Source organism: Cryptotermes secundus, unplaced genomic scaffold (genome assembly GCF_002891405.2).
Source record: "Cryptotermes secundus unplaced genomic scaffold, Csec_1.0 scaffold825, whole genome shotgun sequence".
NCBI classification, from domain to species: domain Eukaryota; kingdom Metazoa; phylum Arthropoda; class Insecta; order Blattodea; family Kalotermitidae; genus Cryptotermes; species Cryptotermes secundus.
Genome location: NW_019738888.1, coordinates 691,112 through 713,967, shown reverse-complemented (window position 1 = coordinate 713,967; position 22,856 = coordinate 691,112). Strand labels below are relative to the sequence as shown.

The 22,856-nt window shown below is 38.1% G+C and overlaps 1 protein-coding gene across 2 annotated transcripts in view; it reads left to right on the top strand.

The window, feature by feature from the left end:
- Positions 1-22,471, top strand: part of LOC111871289 — a 41,469-nt gene extending 18,998 nt beyond the window's left edge. For both annotated transcript variants that reach the window (XM_023864293.2, XM_033754189.1), the window contains exons 5-12: positions 1,531-1,774; positions 3,104-3,281; positions 3,361-3,552; positions 10,393-10,556; positions 12,303-12,477; positions 16,179-16,373; positions 17,090-17,407; positions 19,450-22,471. In XM_023864293.2, the coding sequence (XP_023720061.1) occupies positions 1,531-1,774; positions 3,104-3,281; positions 3,361-3,552; positions 10,393-10,556; positions 12,303-12,477; positions 16,179-16,373; positions 17,090-17,407; positions 19,450-20,883 (2,900 nt within the window). In that variant the 3' untranslated portion in view covers positions 20,884-22,471. The remainder of the gene's footprint in view (positions 1-1,530; positions 1,775-3,103; positions 3,282-3,360; positions 3,553-10,392; positions 10,557-12,302; positions 12,478-16,178; positions 16,374-17,089; positions 17,408-19,449) is intronic.
- The last annotated feature ends 385 nt before the right edge of the window (positions 22,472-22,856 follow it).

Here is a 22,856-nt window from a genome sequence, read left to right as displayed (position 1 = left end):
GCTTGGGTGACACGTGACCTTTTTACTGATTGGATCAATGAAGTGTTTGGTCCTTCTGTGAAAAAATATTTGCTTGAGATGAGTCTGCCACTCCATGTCTTGCTTGTTATGGACAATGCTCCTGCCCATCCCCCAGACCTACAAGATGACCTTCTTGAAGAATTTAAATTCATCAAGATCCAGTTTCTGCCTCCCAACACCACTCCGTTACTCCAGCCTATGGACCAGCAGGTTATTTCTAACTTTAAGAAGCTGTACACTAAAGCACTCTTCAAGCATTGTTTTGAGGTGACTGAAGGGACCAATCTCACTCTCAGAGAGTTTTGGAAATATCACTTCCACATCGTTGCCTGCCTCAAAATGATCAAAAAGGTGTGGGAAGGGGTTACCAAGAGAACCCTCACTTCTGCTTGGAAGAAGCTTTGGCCGGAGAGCGTTGTCGAATGTGTCTTTTAGGGATTTGAGATAGTACCTGTGGAGCAAGGCAGTGGCTATGCGCGCTACAAATTTATTTAATGATAATGCTGTGTCGCTTTTTCACCCAAATTTGAAGCGTCAACAGAAACAAATGTCTCTAGACAGCTTTCTAGTAAAAAAGAATTAGAAATGTATCATAAATAATAAACCAATTATTTCAATTTTTTTTTTTCTGCAAATCGAATTTTGCATTTCAGGTTGGTTCATTCTGCATAGAAGAAAAGATGAAGATGATTCACGCTCCTTAACAGTGTATATATAATTTTCTTTGAATAAACGTTATACATAAAATTTTTTGAGTATTTTTTTCGGCATGTAATGCATTATTGTATTTTACATTAATTTATATGAGAAAAATTGTTTCACTTAACAAGTGTTTCGCATTATGAGTAAGATTCTGGAATGAATTATGCTCATTAAGCGAGGTTCCACTGTACATACAAAGATCCTGAGTCCTTTGACATATTCTCCTGAAACTTATTGTAAAGCACTTTTATCATTTAGGTATTTTGTATTATGATCACAAATATTGTTTAACCATATGTTATTGCTCTGCCGTCTAGCAGATGTTCATTCAGTTTATATTGCATTGGATATATCTAGGTCAGTACACCCTCAGGGATACCTCTGTGCATTCTTGTGTTAAATAACATTTGTGCTCTATGAGTATGTCATGCTGTTCATATAAGAAACCACAACATTATAATATTTTAAAACTGTTTGCGTTACATGGTAATAGGGTGTTATATCCAATTTTGAACTGAAAAAAAGTGGGAAATTTAAAACTTAATCTTTGGAATATACATTGTTATTTGTTGCAGAATAATGGATTGCATTAAATTCTGTCCTAAAGTGAAGAATTTAAGATTTTTCAAACACTGTATTGTCAGTGACATTCACAAGAATTTTTCTGTCTTATGGGATATAATGGCTTAAAGTCTGGTAAAAGGGTTGACTTTTGTTTGAATATATGGTATTATATCCCAGAAGATTGATGTCTTCATAGTCACCACTGTGAGATCTCAAATCTGACATTCACATGTTTTGTTACAGAGGGCAGCACAGAAGAGACTGATGCTTCATCTTCATATGCAGGCTGCAGTGGCCCAGTTTCAAGATTAGGTGAAGATTTACTCAGAATGTTTCTTGAAGAAATCAATCCTGATGTGACAGTGGAGGTTGGAGGGCGGAGATTGAAAGCCCATAAGTGTATTTTGTCCTCCCGTTGCCAGTACTTCGCAGCAATGCTGAGTGGTGGCTGGGTTGAAAGTGCAGGAAATGTCATATCCCTTCAGGGGTAAGTAGTATTGTAGAGGAACCAGTCTCATTCTCATGAATATTTCAACAGAAGACACCAAATAGCAACACAAGTTCCCTATAACCATTGTATGTGAAATCATAAACTTATTATGTAGGTGACTATTATTACCCTGTGCATGAATTGCAAAAGAATTAGGTTGCATATCCTCCCAGAAATCTAACATAAAAAGAACAATGATTGTATACCTGAATTGTAGGAAAATATGATTGCATCTGCTCCCAGAAATGTTCCTTAAAGTTTACAGTCATTTTTTTTAATTGTACACACAACACACAACGCACAGCAATAATCCAACTACAAGCCAATACAACCTCAAGACATCTCCCAACATCGGGATAAATTAAGAAGCAGCCTAACATTTTTATATTTTACTTCAAAAGTCTTAAACTTTTAAATATTTTTAAATATTTTTTAAATATTTTAATAGTGATGTTTTAACGCGAGGGCAACTTCGGATGGAATGCGAAGGTTGAACGTGCATTCTGTACGTGCATTCAGTACTCCAAGCTAGTGTTGTGCTTTTACACATCGACATTTGTAGCAGTGCCCACACAGCATATATACTGTGTACAGTTAAACAACGCCAGTGTTTTCTTGTTAGTACCATGTGCCTCTGAAGATGGTTTTACTAAAACCGAAACATGTAAGGCAAGAGTGAGAAAGAAGTGACCTAAAAAACATTGTTACACTTGACGGACTTTGTATTGATTTTATTTACAGTCATTGTATGCATGAATTGCAAAAAAGATGAATTTGTGTCTCACCTCAGAAGCCTTAACATAAATTGGCTCTCATCGTATGCACGAACTGCAGAAAAATGAGGTTGCATCTCATCCTGCAAGACTTAACATGAGGTGGCAGTCAGCCTGTGCATGTATTGTAAGCAAATGAGCTATTTCTTGGCTAGCTGAACAGCTAGCTAGCTTATGTAAGTTCCTCCGAAACGTCGGCCAAAACGAAGAATACACGGTGCCTAAACCCAGAAGACAACTTTCTTCAGCTAGCTAGCTTAATTTAATCTTTTCACTCATTTCCTACATGTTCAATTTCAGTGATCCAGGGTCAGCAGTCTTAGTGTTAAATTACCTCCATTTAAGATTTTCATGAGTTTAGTGTTTGAATGCACTACCCACAAAAGAAATGTTTAACGGGGTTTACTGTGGTTACAGCCAGAAAAGTTTTGAGGTAGATGCGAATGAGTGGTTAAGAAATAAACGTATATGAGAATCCTTTATACAAGTTGCTCTGCTGATAAGATAAAAAGTTTAACATTTATGAATTACATGTGATTCTTACTTTTCCCAGCTTTTCTTACAATGCAGTCCATTTTGCATTATGTCACATCTACAGTGGAACAAGCAACATTCCAGACACCATCAGCATTGTTGAACTGGCAACATTGGCTGATATGCTGGGGCTTGAAGGATTAAAAGAAGTCATAATGTACACACTTAAAGTAAAATACTGCCATTTTTTCCACAAAGTAAGTAATTGATTTATTAAAGTATGTTTATGCTTGAAGGCTGTAGAACTCTTTGTTGAAAGTATGTGTACTGTTTCAGCCATGCACTATGTGTGCTGCTGGCGTTTTGGAGTGCCTACCACTTGCTGCAGCATATGGTCTTGACGACATATACCGGAAGAGCCTACGGTGGATTACTAAGTACTTCGTAAGAATTTGGCCAACAAAGGGATTTGCTTCGCTTCCCAGAGAACTTATTGATAAATGCTACCAGCAGCATGTTGTCCACGCGGTAAGATGATTCCATTGCTAAACCTGTGCAAATAGAACAAACGATTAGTCTGTATGAAATGAGAATCTGAAATTTCAAGAAAAAGTGACATACTACAAAAAGAACAATCTTGTCAACATCTCATTGCTAAGGTAAAACATTATTTTTGAATGTTTTTTAGAGATAAAACTATTGGGACATGCTAAAAAATACTTACTGTTTAAAGAAGTGTTATGTTTAAGATTTGAGGCTTTCACGGCGGTGACTATGAAGAAAGCAGTCTTCTGGGATTTGGCACCGTGTATATGTGGTTAACACCACATATACACGGTGTTATAATACATATACATATACATATACAAGTGTTATGTTTGCTCACATTATTTCCTTTCTTCTTCATCCTCTTTCCTTCTTTCCACATCTTTATCTGAAGTTCTTTGGGTGTATGTTGCAGGGTGAATATGTGGTCCAGTATGTAGGTCTTACGAAGAGAGTGAAAGGGGGGGCATGATTCTAGCCAATGGGAAAGGACCATGGGCCCTTTATATAACTATCAGGTGGGGGTAAGGGTGGGAATGTGGATTGTGGTGCTATCCATAGGAAGGAGTTGCACGTTTAGGAAGAAAGCTTAGAGAAAGAGTGTGGATCATACTTTACTGAGCTCATATCTGTCATCATGACAAGGTTATGGGGGCATTTAGCTATTTATTTAACTTCCCTGATTATGCAGGGATGATAAATGTGGATGTTGCTTCTATTTTATGATATTTAATGCCACCTTTGATCTTGGAATGTTCATCTACAACACATTGTTTTCTGGCCTTGTATCTGTTGTGTGTTTTGGTGTTCTAAAGGAGATGGGACAACTGGTTTAACCAGTGTATTTTCTGACACAGTTGCATGGGGTCTTTAATGTTTTAATATGTATATTTTAGGTGGGGCACTATGCTACAAGCAGGAAGGTCGCGGGTTCAACTCCTGATAAGGTTATTGGATTTTTTCAATTTACCTAATCCTTCCAGTCGCGCTATGGCCCTGGGGTCTGCTCATCCTCTAACATAAATGAGTACCAGGAATTAATTAAATAATGTTGCTGGGGAGTAAAGCTCGGCCGGTGCATAAGACTGACAACTTTACCGCCATCTTTGAGCCAATTGTCTAGATAATGTGGGACCCTCAATGTCTGAGAACCCTATGGGCCTTCATGGCCTGTTACAGGGATAGGTTCACTTTTTTTTTATGTTTTAGGTAGCAGATGGGAAGACAAAATATTCTGAACTAAATGGTAGCAGCACTCCTCTATTTTAATCAGTTATTCATTTCTTTGTTAATGAAATGTTGATATAAAATTATCTTTCCAAAGAATTTGCAACTTTGCCACTTTTTGAAGGACTTATTAGCTATCTTTATAGTATTGTCATGTATATCAGTTATGGATTGGATAATAGATTTATTGACCACTTGTATGCACCACTCAGAACTACACTTTACAGATCACTGACACACACACAGACTAGTGTCGTCAGTCTATTACAGTCTCCACTAGCTTTTTACTGGCTACAGCTTCTACTGAGGGAGATTGTAGTCAGACTCTCTTGTCACAGCAACCTGTGGAGAACTCTTGTCAACTGGTAACCCTCAACTAACTAGGTCCCAGGCTGGCAGCCCTTTGACACCAACCTCCTACTCTTCTCTTAACAGTTTGACTTCCAACTGACAATTGACAACTGAACTTTCTCACTCACTAACCATCTACTTCACGTTACTTCACTCAACCGAACTGCTGACAACTCTAACCAAAAACTAACCCATCATCAAAGTCAAAGTTATGTTACAACTGACAGTCAGTCGGTCAGTCTGGCCCATCTGGGTATTAAGATCAGATCTTTGTTACTGTCAGTCAGTTGCAGGCTTGTTATTGTGGGACAGTCTCTCTGATGAGAGGATGGGTCTGTAATTTTCTGGAGTCACAGTCAGCAGTAATAAGTCTGTTGTCAATACGTACAATTTACATGTTATTAAATGTGTGTGTATATACAACACATTACATTTACATTTATTTTCACTTCATGGATCCAATCGTCTCCCTGTAGGGCTGGATATAAAACATGTTACATACTACAAATTCATGATGACTACATATCATTCGTCCTTTTTCCAGTAAAATATATAATCAGGCCTCTCACAGATAGCTCAAGTTGTCAGGACAACACATGGGTCATGGAAAAACCACTGTCAAATTCACGCCTTGCCATTCCACACACATTGGCAAGCTGTATCATTAAACAGTTACATTATAAAATATTAAAATTCATAACAAAAACAGACATCATACATACTACTACACTTACAACAAGCAAGTCTCAACAGTATATAATTCACGCACGCAGACCGTTTATTAACTCTTAACTTTTGAGCCCCTTGCATGCTCAACAAATTCATCAATAGAGTAAAATATGTTACTTTGCAAATAATTTTGTAAAACAAACCTAAATTGTTTTCTGTCATTTTTTAAAACTGTGATATTTGATGGCAGAGTGTTAAATAGCTTGCTGCCTGAATAATACACCCCTCTCTGATAGGATGATAAATGTGTTGAAGGTATGTGAAGGTGGTCATTCCTTCTGGTACTATCAATCACATATACAGAGTTATTGGTTTGAAACTTATCCAAATTATTAACAACAAATGTCATCAATGAAAGCAAATATACACATGGAATTGATAGTATGTCAAGCTTTTTAAATAGATCTCTACATGTATGAGTTGGGCCCACTCCCATCGTTATTATTATTATTTTCTTTTGTATAACAAAGACCTTATGACTGTCTGATGTATTTCCCCAATATATTATTCCATATTTCAGCACTGAATGATAATATACATAGTATACACCTTTAAGACTATTTATATTTAATATATAGGATAATTTTTGCATTAGAAAACAAACCGTGCTCAACTTGTGTAGCAAAAAATCGATATGTCCCTTACAAGCCAGATGATTGTCCAGCTGCAAACCGAGAAATTTTATCGTTTCTACTTCTTTCAGCTTTTCATTAAAAACAATGTACCGTATTTACGCATGTATAGGCCGCGTGCGTGTATAGGCCGCAGCACAATTTTCAGACAGAAATTATAGAAAAAATAATTTTCTTGGAATATTATTTCAGGAGTATTACACCCTGTATTACTAATTATGAATATAATTTTTTTTAAATGAAGTGTGATTTCGAATATAAGCTGCACCCCAGTTTTCCTCTTGAATTTATGGCAAAAAATGTGCGGCCTATACATGCGTAAATACGGTATATAGAGGGTAGCTCATGGCTGCTGTTGGGGTGAATTTTATCATTTTTGTTTTATCCAGATTTAACACTAATTGATTGTTTTGAAACCACGTAAACATGTGATTAAAAGCAACATTCAATTTTATTTTTAAATTATAGTAGTCTTTAGCTGTGCAAAGAATACTTGTATCATCTGCAAACATAATAACTTCCAAAATTTTACTTATTTCAAGGGGGAAATCGTTTACATGTATATTAAAAAGTAAGGGTCCCAACACTGATCCCTGAGGCTCACCACATCCAACAATTTCCCAGTTAGAATAATATTTATTATTTATATAATTTAATTCCACTCTTTGACCCCTATATTGCGTCAAAGGCCTTGGCTGTGTCACAAAATATACCAGTTACATATTCTTTTCTATTCCAAGCTGTAAGTATTACATTGGTTAATTTAAACATTGCATCTTCGGTTGATAATGCCTTTTGGAATCCATACTGCTCTGAAAGTAATATTTTATGTTCTATGATATGATCATTGAGTCTTCTAAAAATTGCTATTTCAAAAACTTTTGCAAACCCAGTTACTATAGATATTGGCCTGTAGTTACTTATAACAGCCTTTTCCCCTTTTTTTGTATACTGGCTTAATGACTGCATATTTTAATCTTTCTGGATATAGACCCATGGTTAGTGACTTATTAATTACATAAGTTAGAGGTTTACTAATTTGTTGTCTGCACAGTTTTATAATTTTATTTGTTACACCATCATACCCTGAAGAGTTTTTTATTTTAATTTGCTAATTATACTAATTATTTCATCTTCTGCAACTAAATTAAGATTCAGATCTGGAATACCATTTGGGAAATGGGAATGCAAGTATGACATTGCAGTATAAATATTAGTTTTCTTAATATTAAGATTTTCCGTTATTGATGTGAAATATTTATTAAAACTATGAGCTACTTCTTCAGTATTTATTTTTTTACTATTGTTTTGAAAAGTCTGAGGTAGACGTTCTTTATTCTGATTGTTAATCCTACCTGTTTCAGTGTTGATAATGTTCCAGGTAGTTTTTATTTTGTTCTTGGCTGATGTAATTAACTGATTATAATATTTCCTTTTAGCTTCTCTTATTTTTTTTTTCCTTGGCACTACAGCCCCAGTGGGCCTAGGCCTACCTCCATGAACTCCGTTCACTTCAGTTTTTCTCGATCTTACACATATGGAAGGACTCCTTGGGCGAGTGATCAGCTCGTCGCAAGGCCTCTACCTGTAGACAAACACAGAAAAACGAAACATCCATGCCCTGAGTGGGATTCGAACCCATGATCCCGGCTTCTGAGCGAGCAAAGACAGTGCATGCCTTAGACCGCTCGGCTACCATGACCGGCAGCTTCTCCTATTACTCCTCTTAATATCATGCAGTAGGATTTATAGCATGATTTAAACAAATAGTTGTAATACAAGGCCTCTGGCAGTCCAGGCTCAGTACAGCAGATCATGCCCTATCATAAGTAGCTCCTGGTACAATGGCAATCTAGTCACTTGGGGCTAACCCATTGCTTCAGACTGTGCTGCTTATAGCATCTTGGCATGGACCACATAGAAAACATTCTTCTCATTGTTATGATCCAACAGTGCCTCGACTGTTGCTTAGAACCAGGTTGGATAACCCTATTCTTCTGTTGTTACATGTGTGTTCCTTGCCATGGGAACCTGTTTATCAAGCAGTTGCCTAATGATAGCATGGGTATTGCTAACATGTTTACCAGCTTTACCAAGTAGCGCATGTTCCTTCTCGTGATCGTTGCATAGCAACAGCTATTCATGCTGTAGTATGATTTTGTCTTGCAATCTGGTGATGAGACATGGACACATACTAAGTTTTATCTGTGTTTTCTCTCCAGTCAACTTCCTTATTAGTGTATGATAAAGCTTTTGTGTTCTATTTGCTGATAGGAAACAGTGTACAAATTCAGAGGTATAATTTTAATATGCCATTATTTCAAAAACATCATGGAATGTCACTGAGAAACATTAAAAACTAGAGTGAGAATAATAGGATCAAAAAAACAACATAGTTTAGTAATTTAATCAATAAGAGTTTTCCTGTATTGACTCAAGAAAATTATATTAAAAACTTCAAAAATATAAGTACTTAGAAATTCTGACAAAAAATGTCAAAATATGAAGTGAAATAAGATTTTTTAATAGATGGAACAATAGGAAAAATAAGAACATATGTCAAAGGTGTGATAATTGTGTAGCTGTTCATATTAATAAAGTCATTGTATGGTTCCACAGCAAGACATGATGCAGTGAAGATTTCTCTCTCTTGGATACTCATGCTCTGACAATAAAGTTCGCGAACTCATCGCGGTAAAAATGCTACATACCTCATTGCTGAATATCACTGTGATCCCCTTGAGAGTACTCCCCTTGGGAAGCTAGGCATCGATGCCTGCACCTAGTCCACTCTTCAAAACAATTATGGAACTGGTTTTGTGGAAAGGCCTTCAGAGCTACCATCGTATTACTCCTGATATCAAAATGTCTTCCTTTCAATACTAATTTTATCTTCAGGAACACAAAAAAGTCACTGGGTGCTAGACATGGCTAATAGGGAGGGTGTTTCAGCACTCTATTAGCTAAAAGCTTCCTCACAGACAGTGTTGTATGAGCAGGTGCATTGTCGTGACGCAAGCTTCATTAGTTGTTGGCGACAGCACACCAAAACTCACTCGGACAGTAATAGGCGCCACTCAGAAAGAGACTACCAAAGATCATCAACAGCAGCAGCTGTGAAATGCTGATATGTCAATGTCATGAAACCATACTGACGTTTCTGTCCACTGCTGCCACAGCAAGCACACTGTGGCGAGTTCGTGAACTTTATTGTCATACCTTGTATCTTCTGTATGATGAAACGTTTCACTACACGAGCCATATTTCAAAACCAACATCTTTTACAAGCCCTTAAATTTAGTTATGTTCAAAATGCTGTCCTTCAGTAGTTACATACTTCTGCCAGTATTCACACAATAATTCAAAACATGCAGATGTCAAAATATAGAGTTAAAATGCCATTGATCAGCTTATTAAAAATCAAATGAATTATCCGTTATGAATTTATTCCTTTAAATCAGAAGTGAGCCTACTCTTCTGCCTTCAAGTTTTGAAATGTTTATGGCAGCACATTCATTAAAAAAGACTAAATCTTCAGCTACACACTGGATTTTGCATTATGGCATTGTATCTTCCGACAAAGCACTTTTGGTAAAGCCATTTATTAGTGAAAAGAAAGTGCAACCTAATTTGACTCCGGGTTCCTTTTCCATGTTTCTGGAATTACAGATTTTGAGAAAGCCATGTTTTGACACTTTACATTAAGAGCCATGTGGTCATATTACAGAAAGGACTTTCAGAAAATTATTTCAAGCAGTGTTTCTAGGCATGGAGCAATGGAATCTTTGTATAAGCTAGGAAGGAAGTTGATGACAACCACAGTGTATTTCTTATTACAAGATCAGTGCATTTAATTGTCAGACTTCATATATATTCTTTGCAGACTGTGGACAACATTCTAGAGACAGTGATGTGCTGTGATAAGCTTCTAGCTACTCTTCCCAATGTTCGATGGGCAGAACCTGTGTTCGGCATAACTTCACAACTTCTGGAGTCCTCCATCAAGTTCATTGCAAATAACTTTTGTAGTGTGCTCAGCAGTGACAGGTACATTTACTGGATTTGATTCAAAGTGAAAGTCATGTTATGAAACTGAATGTCTGTAAACTGTAAATTAAAAATAGATATTTGGAGCATTGCATCTATATGTGAGGCCGCGCCATTGCTCAAGCGTTAGTCATTGGCTTCCCACTGCGGCGGCCCGGGTTCAATCCCGGGTCTGGTCAAGTGGGATTTGTGGTGGACAAAGTGGCACTGGAGTGGGTTTTCTGCGAGTACTTCGGTTTCCCCTGCTAATCTTCATTCCACCAAATTCTCCATCATCATAATCACCCGGGGCAGGCTACAATAGGCCAATCAGTGGCTGCCATGCCAAGTGGACCCAGTTGGACTCCACCCCCCACTAAGCAAATTAAAAAATTGCATCTATATGTGCATGGTGCGCTAACATATGCATCTGCATGCATGCACATGAATCATATTTCTGGACATACAACAGTGCTGTTATGTTGACTGCATGAAATACATAGTGATTTTCTGCCCTGCAGTAATAGTTGGTTGGCTTTTGATCATTATAGCATTGAAAGCAAATCATCATCAGAAGTTGGAAAACAAATTAAAAAGACCCAAGGTATGTACAGAAAAATCCAGAGACCATCTGTATTTTAAATGACCTGCAGTATTCTAATCTTGCTTAACAGTCTTAGAGACATGAGATTTTGTATAGCTCTAGCTGTGCAGGCCATGACTTTAAAAGTTTTGAATTTACGAGTACATGAGCATAACATATTGCAGATGGGTTACGTCTGAACCAATAGTTTAAATCCCACACATTTCATGTGGGTCATGTCAAAAGCTATGATATAAATCCCATGGGTTGTATAGATATACAAGGGAGAGTCAGTAATGAGGCCACAAGTGGATATAACAGTCCCATTCAGTTAATTTTTTCTCAATTCTTCAATTCTGTGGGCACCCACCATGCACACACTTTCCAAAACTTCAAATAATCATGCATTATGCTACACCCTGGGAACACACTAATACAGTTGCTACACTGTCTATCGTTATCCTCCTGTCAGCTCGAATCAACTCTTCCACCTTGTGCACAGTTGCTTCTGTCACAATCTCAACAGGGTGAGCTAGTCAGGCATCATCTGTGACTTTCAAATGTCCTTGATAGAATTTCTCTACCCAGTTGTGAGGTCCTTTATGTGACAAACACTTCCCACTATAAACAGGAAAGATATCCTTATGAATATCCTTTACACTGAGTCCTTTTGCCCACAAAAATTGGACAGAACGCTGCTCTTCGGTAGTATACTTGTCAAGCATGGTCACCGCTTTGACTACTGAAACTAGCTTCTGAACATGTGCATGCACATGAGAGATTCCATTCCATAAAGCAGTGCTAAACTCCCTGCATGCCTTTCTCACACAGTTAAGCTCCAACAAATCCTTTGCAACTTCAAAAGGTGACATTGTCCCATGCCTTGAAAAGTTAAATGCATGTGAAATATCTGTAACTCAGTTATATGATTAAAAGTACATACCTATCTGCAGTGTGTTAACTTCATGACACACAGCACTGAAGAGGTAAGATCTTGTGGGCTTGAGTCTAATACAGTGCCAGTGTTGTTCCGTTTCGCTAAAATCAGAACATGTCACTGTCATGCCAGTAACAGAAACATTGTTATCCTAGCTAGTTTTCATCATTATTTCAAGTAAACTGATCTTCAGCTCACCTGTAGAGCAATACAGAAACTCTGTGAAGACAATATTTTCTCATTCCAGCTTCCTATCTCTTGGAAAGGAATTGAGTTGGAATATTAGTCGTTTAGAGGATAGTTTGATGGCTGCAACAGATCGCCTGCCACCAGATCAGGCTTGCCAGAGTCACATTCGCCTCCACAACATCCTAACAGTTGCACAACCACCAGAACCACCACCCGAAATGCAGTGGAGCCCTGTAAGTACATTGCAGAGGGACTATAGAAATACAGTACATTTCACAGTTTAAATAATTATTGTTTGGTAGTTTATGATTGTGTTTGGACTCACCTCTTTAATATATTTGACATGCATAAAATGCTGAGAATTGTATATAATACTTTGGCTGTGGTGTCCTATGTAATAATCATTTTTCTTTTTTTTCTCTCTCTCTCTTTCTCTTTCTGTCTTTCTTTCTTTCTTTCATGTTTACACTCTGTGTGGATCATCTAGCAACCAAGTCTTTTGGTCTTTATCTCCTTATTTCTTCCCATGTTCTTCATTCTTTCTGGTTGATTGGCATTTGATTTCTAATGCCACACTTCAACAGTTAAGTCATTTTTACTTTTATGCTTTGTGCATATTTGCAACTCTTTTTCTGTTTTGATACCACATAGGTGAGTAATGTTATCCAGTTATGTGTACTTCAGTTGGGTTGAGTGACTCTTGTCTGCCAGAGGGCTCAGTAGTCTTGCAACCACAGTGACATCTAGGAGCAGAGTAGGGAGCTTTGTTGGCAGCCGAAAGTTACTATATTATATTTAAGAATCCTGTTGCACTCTACACTTCTACATGTATAATATAAATACCATCATAAATGCAACAATTTATTGTAGTTCTGTCTTTCTTCTTACACACCACATGTTTCGGCTGTAACTGGCCATCATCAGGTGTATTTCCTTTACGTAGCTGTTACACTGCATGTAATTTAAAATTTAAAAACACCAGCTTTCTCAATTGTCATTGCTGTGTTTCAGTCAGTCCCGATATATCAGAATCCCCTTGCTGATTTTGTCAGTTATGTTTAATTTCTCTGTTAATATACACTCGTCGATTTAAGTTTAAAATTATTTTTTTTTATCATGGATACATGCTTTATGTCTACATGTGCTGCAGGGGCTACTTCTTGTTTTTAGCACAATTCACGTATTATCTGTAATACACAAATATTCGTATTACTATCTTATGTTCTTACATTATTCCTATATGTTTTATACTGTTATGTGTACTTACTCTGTGCAGGTTCCCTGTGTGCGTGCCGCTGTTATCTTTAATATGTTTGCTGTCTGGTGTGTTGTGCGCTGTGTTTTTATGTTGTTGAGTGTAGGAGGGTAATGGGTAGTGGGGAGGGGGTACCGTTAGTCGATATAGATCTCTTGTATTGTTTGAAATGTGGGATTGTGTTTCTGTGTGTGTGTCATTCATGTGTAGGCCCTTCTTACTTACTTTATATACAGTCAACTCTTGATTATCCGGGGGCGGCTTAACCGGGGCTACTGAGGCTTTTTTTGAGGCTTATGTGTTGTTTAATATTCATTCACTTTTGTTTCACATGGTGAGTTGTAACACTATTTTCGCACTAGTGTGAACCGAGCTCTGCATTCTTTGGTCCCGTTATGCTAACACAATGTTCTAGGGTAGGGGTGAAAGAATGCAAGGATTTGTGGAAAGTTTCAAGGACAGATACACCACCCCAGTTGGTCTCTTTGTATCGATCTTCAAGTGCGTTAGCAAAATGTCAGGTTGTAAAAGGAAGTGTGTTGTGTTAAGTATTCAACAGAAACTTGAAATTATCAATCAGTTGGGAGAAAGAGATGTAGTTAAATAATTAACAGTGCAATACAGTAGTAAGAAAATATCACATGGTGCTGCTCTTAATCATTTGGAATCCTTACTAGACTATCTGGAGAGTGAAGAGAACAGTTTATTAAGTGACAAGCTAATATTACGTAGGCTTCATACAGATATCCGTAAAAAGGAAAATGCCGCGAAAAAGCAAACAACAATATTAATTTTTTTTAAGTGTTAAGTGTGAATATTCGTAAAAAGTGTTGGATGTTTTTGAACACTGTGATTGAAATAACTAATTCACACTTCAGTATAATGTAAAAAAAGTATTAAATAGGCCATGAGATGACATAAAAATGAGGTTGAGTAAATTTAAATACAGGTAGGCCTATAGTATTATGAAGGTACAGTATTACAGTACTACTTTTAATAACATTTGTCTTAACTGGGTTTTCGATTAATCGTGATTTCCATGCCCACCATTATCCTGGATAATCGAGAGTTGACTGTATATGGTATTTCTCTAGTGTATTCAAATGTCTACCCTTCTTTCCCGTTGTTACAACTTCAATTATGTTTGTTATTGTTCTGTATGCATGTCCCGTATTTAGTATGTGATTTGAGTATCCGGAATTGCTATTATTATTTCTAATATCATGTATATGTTCCTTATATCTGGTGTTAAATGTTTGGCCCATTTATCCAATATATTTTAATGGGCAATCTGCACAATTCATTTGGTATACGCCACTTTTATTATACGTGGGGCAATCCAAAACTTACTGAAATTTGAATTTTGCGTGCGAATGATTATGAGTACATCGAAATACCGCTAGGTGTCTCCTCACACATCCTTGAATCAGTGTGGCAAGCGGCGTCGATTTGAGTGGTTGGGTTTATTGTTGGTGAACGTATTTCCAGTGTTGTGTTTCTGTGAGTTTGTGGTTTTGCGATGGCTGACCTGAGAGAGCAGGGTGTCTGTATAAAGTTTTGTTTCAAACTTGGGAAAACCGCTGCAGAAACACACCAAATGTTGAAGCAAGCTTTTGGTGAAAACAGTTTAGGCCAGACACAAACTTACAACTGGTATAAGCATTTTAAAAATGGCCGAACATTGACTGATAATGACGATCGTTCGGGACAGCCGTCAACGGACAAAACACCAGAAAATGTCACGAAAGTTAGGGATCTGATTCTGCAAGATTGTAGACTGACCATCCAAGACCTCTGTAACACCTTGGGACTAAGTTATGGTACATGTCAACGAATTTTGTCAGAGGAACTGAACATGAGGATTGCGTCTACAGGGAACTTCAGCAACAGCTTCAAGAGGATCCAAACTTTCTTTCGAAGGTTGTGACTGGTGACGAAAGTTGGGTTTATGGCTACGACCCTGAAAGCAAGCAGCAGTCGTCGCAATGGAAGAGCCCTTCTTCACCTCGGCCAAAAAAAGCTCGACAAGTCAAGAGCAACGTTAAGTCCATGTTGATCTGTTTTTGTTTATATTGACAGAATTGTTCATAAGGAGTTCGTCCCTCCTGGTCAGACAGTCAATAAAGAGTTCTCTCGCGATGTTCTAAGGCGTTTGAGGGAGGACATGAGGAGAAAACGTCCAGATAAGTGGTGCACCAACTACTGGGTACTCCACCATGACAACGCATGACCGCATACGGCTTACATTGTGCAGGAATTTTTTGCTAAAAACAAGATGGCAGTTGTTCCCCACCCACCATACTCGCCAGACTTAGCTCCATGCGACTTCTTTCTCTTCCCCAAGATGAAAATCAAGTTGAAGGGGCGAAGATTTGATACAGTTGAGGAAATTCAAGTGGAAACACAGACGGCACTAAACACCCTAACAAAGAAAGACTTCCAGGATGCATTTGAAAAGTGGCAGGAACGCTGGGATCGATGTATGCGCTCCCAAGGGGACTACTTTGAAGGTGATGGTGCAGAATAAGATCTAGGTAAGATGTAATAGTTTTTATTAATATATTTCAGGAACTTTTGGATTGCACCATGTATCTGCCTCTTTTATGTTCCTATACACATTCTCTTCAAAGGTGCTACATTTCTGAGCACAACAAATGTATCAAAATCCCTTGTTGTTAGAGTTTTGTTGAGCTACTACGCAGAATTCAGAAGCGAGTAGAAGCAAGTTTGGTACGCCAAGCTGCAAGAGCAGCTCGCTGTCCATCTTGGGGTCAGATGGAACTAGAACTGAGAAAGAAGATTCAGGAAGCTGCCTGTCTTGTTCTGGTTCCAGGAGAAGAAGGCCACAGATCCCGACATGCCAACCTTGCAAAGGTGAATGTGTAGAAAGTGGTAGAATACATAATTTAGTGTAGTGAGATGTTCATCCTATCACATCTGAATCCATATATTTTCACCAGAAACTGAAGAGACATTTACATAGTATTTATGTTATAATTTACTGTACCTAGGCATGAAGGGTGGAGGAAGAAGTATAATGGGGATATTCATAATTGCATTCCAACCTGGTATTGTTAGGGTGATTCATTAAAAGAGAATGAAATGGGTAAGACATAGAGTATACTTGGAGAAGATAAGAAATTCATACAGAATTTTTTTTCAGTAGGAAGATACCACATGGGAGACCTGTGCATAAATTACAGTTATCATTTTATGGAGCAGTTGATCCCCCACTGTCCTAACCATCTGTGCTCTTGAGATAAATTCTCATTTCACTCATTACTGCACCCTAGCACCATTGTTCACTTATTGCACCCATCTCTAGATTTCTCTGCACTGCACTGACTGACACATCATCAGTAAAGATGAAATGGGCAGGGTCTGTATCGTGTATTGAAGACATAAGAAATACGTAGAAAGTTTTGGTCTGAAAGATATGGAACTTGAAAGACTTTGAAAAATGTTTTGCATCTTCACATGACTGTAAGTAGAAATCAGAATTTCTTGAGTAGTTCACATGCATATATGGATACAGCTCTTTCTTAAAGTGATTATGCTGAGAGATAGGGTTCATATTTTGTTTCTTTCAGCGTGGTGAGTCTACTGGCAGCAGCAATGTTCACTGTGCTGTACCACGATCTGTCTCAAGTTCAGGATCTCGTAACCTAGATCTGCGTCAGGTCAAATTGGCCATGACACAGCAAGCAAGGCGTGCAGCATCTGGTGGACGAGTATCCATACTAAAAGCCGACACCAAGTCTCGTTCACAAACTGCAAAGAAATCACAGTCAGGCACTCATGTACCACCACATAAGGCTGAAACAGTATCATCACAGGCCAAGAAAGTTGGATCAGAGAATACAGAGACAACCTTCAGGCCAAAAACTTGGCCATTGAGGATTGTGGAAGTAAGTGAATTTTGCTTCCTTATGATATCACCCATTCAGACATTGAATACCCATTTATTAGACAGGCACTCTGCTGGTGCCAGATATTTTATTTTCAGTGTAATCAGGTTTGTTCTTCACTTGACTTATGCTTCAGAAGAACTTAGTTCTGAATTTCTCCCTTGATATTTTTCTGTCATTGTTTCCTTCTTTAAGTTCACAGGAAAACTATATAATGAGGAGATTCATAATGTCGCTCTTTACCAGTATTGTCAGTTTGATAAAATTAAGGACAAGATTAATGGGACATGTTACATGTATGGTGGAAATGAGAAATATAAAAAATTTCAGTCATGAAACATGAGAGACTTAGGATAATATGAAAGTGAATCTCAAAATAATATGGTGTGAGAATGTGGATTGGATTTATCTGACTCAGAATGAGGTCCAATGGTAGGCAGTTCTGAATATGATAATGATCCTTCAGATTCCATAAAGCTGTGGAATTTCTTGACCACATAGGTGATTAATAGCTTTTTGCTCACAGGAAGTCACATGTAACTGGTCAACAGCAGGATAATTCATCCATGTGTTTCATTGTGCTTCCATTCTGTTTAATGCCTTGCCTCTCCAGTTGTGCTGTCTATTTGCTGATTGCACTTGCTCTTATATTTTTATGGTGATGCACCCTAAGAAAGGATGTATACGAAGGGGGACCCAAAAATAACCGGAAACGACCTGTTGCGCGCGCATGCTTTGTAATTACGAGTTGTGCTGCTAGGTGGTGTTAGCTGGGGGTCTCCCGCGACTGTTAGTGAGCTGGCGTCAATCTGAGTTAAGTGGTTTGTCTGTGGTGCTCTGTTGTGTGCATTCCTGTTTCAACCCTTTGGCGATTAGTGAGATGGCCGACCAGAAGGAACAAAGAGTGTGCGTGAAATTTTGCTTTCCGTTAGGGAAAACTGCACTTCACTCTTCAAGTCGTGGCAAACATTCACGNCACACTCTTTGTTCCTTCTGGTCGGCCATCTCACTAATCGCCAAAGGGTTGAAACAGGAACGCACACAACAGAGCACCACAGACAAACCACTTAACTCAGACTGACGCCAGCTCACTAACAGTCGCGGGAGACCCCCAGCTAACACCACCTAGCAGCACAACTCGTAACTACAAAGCATGTGCACGCAACAGGTCGTTTCCGGTTATTTTTGGGTCCCCCCTTGTATGTCGCTGAATGATAACAGATTATTTCTTTGGGTTATTATAATATTCATGTCACTGAATATGTAAAGTGGAATAGACCTTCATTTGATGAATAATGACATAAACTTTCAAATTTTCATCACTGTAGCTTGACTTCTGGCTGCATTTAAAATTTTGCATGTTTATGTACAAATTAAAAATTTTTAGTGATATGTAGTTTATGCAGTTTGATTACTGTACCTCAATGTTGCATGAATGGATTGCATTGCTTAGCATAAGTTTACAGGACATGAAGTAGCATAGCTGGTTGAAACACTATGCTACAAGTTGGCAGTTTTATTCCTGATGAGGTCATTGGATTTTTCAGTTTACAAGGCATATCCACAAAATAAGTTCCGTTTGCAAATATAGCGCTGAAATCACTATGGTGTGCATGCATTCAGAGTTTGTTGATCCTTTTGGAAGACATGGACGCCATTTGTAGACAATTGAACTGCATTTATGCACCATCCTATGTGTTTACAATGTTCAAGAAAATTAAGTAGCCCACTGCATGTGGAATGCAGTCTGTAATCCATTTGTTGAATGCAAGAAACATGAAACCAGCCGACATTCATCATCAACTTAGTGAGGTCAATGCATAAGGCTGACAACTCACAGCCCCATCTGCAAGCCGATTGTCTAGAAAATGTGGGAGCCTCAGTGTCTCACAACCTTACAGGCCTCCATGGCGTGTTACAGGGATAGCTTTACCTTTTACCTTTAGCATAAAAGTACATGTCACCTGTCTTTGAAGAAGGAGTTAACAACTTCACACAGTCATATTGTAAAGTCACATTTGGTATTACTTTTATTATTTCAGAATAAAACTAAGTCTGTGAAGCAAAGAGCTAATTCAAGTTCTTCAAGTATGGGAACACCAGAGAAGTCTGGAGCTATGTCACGAAGGTCAGGAAAGACCATGATATCATCCTCTGACTCGTCTCGTACATCATCTCCTGCAATGAGACGCTCAACATCCAGTGGTGAAGCATCTGGCAGGGGTAGAGCTGCTACTGTGGGAAGTGCCTCCAGCAGGAACTTGGTTAGAAGATCTGAAACTCCTCCAGGGAAGGAAATGAAGAGCAAGAAGAGGAAGGACAATGAAATCACTGCTATTTCAACAGATTCCCTAAGCGAGGTGCAGTCAAACGGTGGTGGCAGACACACAACAAAGGAAGTAGGTGATAGTATTAATAGTCGAAGTTGCGTCTCCACACGTCCAGACACACCTTCAGTCAGGCAGAAGCTTGGAGAAGAAGTTGTGATGTCAACAGATTCATTAGCAGAATCTGTAGCCAGTGGAGAGAAAGTCTTAGCAAAGCTTGAGACTAGTACAAGTGCTCCTAGTCGCAGTTTGGGATCTACAAGGCCAGATACTCCACCCATAAAAGAGAGAGGAAGAAAATGCTTGGGCAAGATTGGTGTGGAAGTGACAGTGTCCACAGACTTTTTAGCTGCTACTGAACAATCTCTTACTGGTGAAACGTCTACAGTAAGGAAGGTGGAGGTGTCAAAAGCAGTGACCATTTCAAAATCACCTACTTCAAAAGAATCTCAGTCAGTTAACTCTCATTTTGATGGCAGTAAAGGAAACCAGATAAAAGGAGCAAAGACTGGTGAAACAAAAAATGAAATTATCCAACCACGATCACCAGCTGCTGCTGCAAGACGAGTGGTGATGCGACAGACAATAGTTTCTCCCCGTGATTCTCCCACCTTTCGACTTCGATCAGGTATCACATCCTCTCCATACATGGGGTCACCTTCACTGAGAAGAAGCCTGTTGCTTGCAGCTAGATCACCTACAAATGGCAATGCTGCCTCCATGAACAGCACTGTGCCATGCACTGCTAAACCAGAAAAGGCTGGTAAATCTCTCTTCAGTCCATCTACCAGTATTTCAGCAAATAAGCGTACTCCTTCTAGGCTTCAATCACGTAACCAGCCAACTGCAAGTCCAGTGAGAAGCAGCACTGACTCAGGAAGAGGAGTTAGCAGAGCCTGTGGAAGAGATGCAGGAAGAGGTAATACAACTGGCAAGGGAATTGCAAATGTAAGTAAGGCTAATAATAATGCTGCTCGCAAAGTGATTTCTAATGGCAAGAATAAACAGAATAATAATGAAATGTGCACTCCAAATAAGAAAGAGTCTTCAGAGGAGAGGCAGCTCACTGTTGGCTCTCGGTCAGGCACTTTTCTGAAAGATGAGCCAACCATTTTAAAGAAACCAGATGTCAGTAATGTACAAGAATAAGCAGATGCTCTTGCTGTGTAACAAACACACTTGCTCATGATACAGATTTAGCTTAAGCCAGTAATTCTGTGCAATACAGCTCACAGTATTTCACTTTTATCTTTCTTTCCCTGTGAAGTACATAGCATCATAAGCAATATTACTTTGGTAATATTCTAGCACAATAAACCACTGTAGGTCGCGGTGCAAGGGCCAAGAAGGCCCACCCTGTATACATTCATACATTCGTTGGTAATATTCTCGGGAGGGAACTGTGTGTGAAGGTGGGGTGGGGGGTAGTGTACTAGTGTCATAACTTGAAAGGAAAGTGGTACAGTGTTCTAGAACGAAGCACACAGTTAGCTAGTCATGATGCCATTTATGATTTGTATATAAATATTAAGAAATTGGTGAGGAAAGATTGCAGAAATTGTTAAAGAAGTCATACATGTTTAGAACATTTATGGTAGTTTATTTTAGGTTAAATGTATGATCTATACATATGTATTGATTATATACTATGGGTACACACACACATGCATGTGCTTTTGTTTGGCAGTCTATATGAAATTCAGCCTTTATATGTGCAATGGGAAGTGTCTGGTTTTTAAGGTTTTAGCATTTTATAAGCATATGTGAAGACACTGGGATACAGTCATGTACTGAAGCAGTGTGCAGTGGTGTATTACTGTCACTTTAAGTTAGATTTATTTTGATGACCAGGATAGGCTGTTGGAACCAGGATAAAGCCCCCAAACTATGCTGTGCCCATTCTTAGCTTTTATTATTCCTTGGGGTAGTGCACATTTAAAAATGGCCTTTGTGAGTTACACCAGTAATTTCCCTGTTTAGTAAGTCTGAGAGATTGTGAGGAAGTGAGAAGCAAAGAATGACTTACTTAACAGACCAAGTGCCAGTAAAGATACAGATGGAAAGACATCAATATTGCATTTGTGACAGCAGATCTTTGGACTTAAAAAAAGAATTCACATTTTTAAATGAAATATTTGAGTATTCTTTCTCATCAGGGTTTCTGTAGATGCTTTAGCTCATCTGATTTATTCTGAGTGCTTATTTTAAATCACGTTCTTTCTTTCTTATATATCGTAGCCACATATTTAAATCCTGTATACCATAAATTTAAAAGCTCCATTCCCCCTGAGTGACTGAAGTAAATCCAACTGCATTTTATTGCTTTTTGGTTTATTGAATGCTTCATAAACAATGGGGAGACTGAGAAAGGCAGGAGCACTATGAAACATGAATTTGTTGAAGCAGTGGCAGAAATGATCAAGGTATTTTATCCTTCTGTGAACATTTTCACAATGTTAGTCACTACTGAATTCAAATAGTTATTATTTATTTTTTGTAGAAAAATCGAATTCTCTTGAGTAGAGCTTAGATGTCCATTAATACAAAGGGTAACACAGAGAGAACACTCAGAAAATTTTACTCTTTGTTATAAAATAGAGCTTAACATATTTTTTTAAAATTGCAGTTCAACAATTTGTATTAATTATTAATTTAAAACGAGAGTAGCAGGTTTCAAGGAATGAGGTAATATTAACATAATGCTTTTCATAAGTTAATGATGCTGTACCATTCAAAAGTTATGCTACAGTATGCAGTGCATACACAGTGCAACCGTGCAGATGTTTCTGACTTGTTTGAATTCTCCCATTTATACGTGGCCATATCTTCAACTAGAGAGTTAGCAGCCAAAATATGAAGAGCATCACTCTTAATGGCACTTTCTTAGATCAAGAACAAGACACTTCCTTTGACATGCATTTCTGTAAATTGTAAATAATTCCATGTCTCTGACCATATAATGCTCTGTTATCTGCCTTGGATCAGAACATATTGTATGGTAGTGTAAAATGTGAGACACCTGAAACTGCTGACATACAAAAATCAGTTATATTATTGATAAAATAACTAGCAAACTATAATAATTCTTAACTGATCAATCATAAGTAATATAAATAAACAAT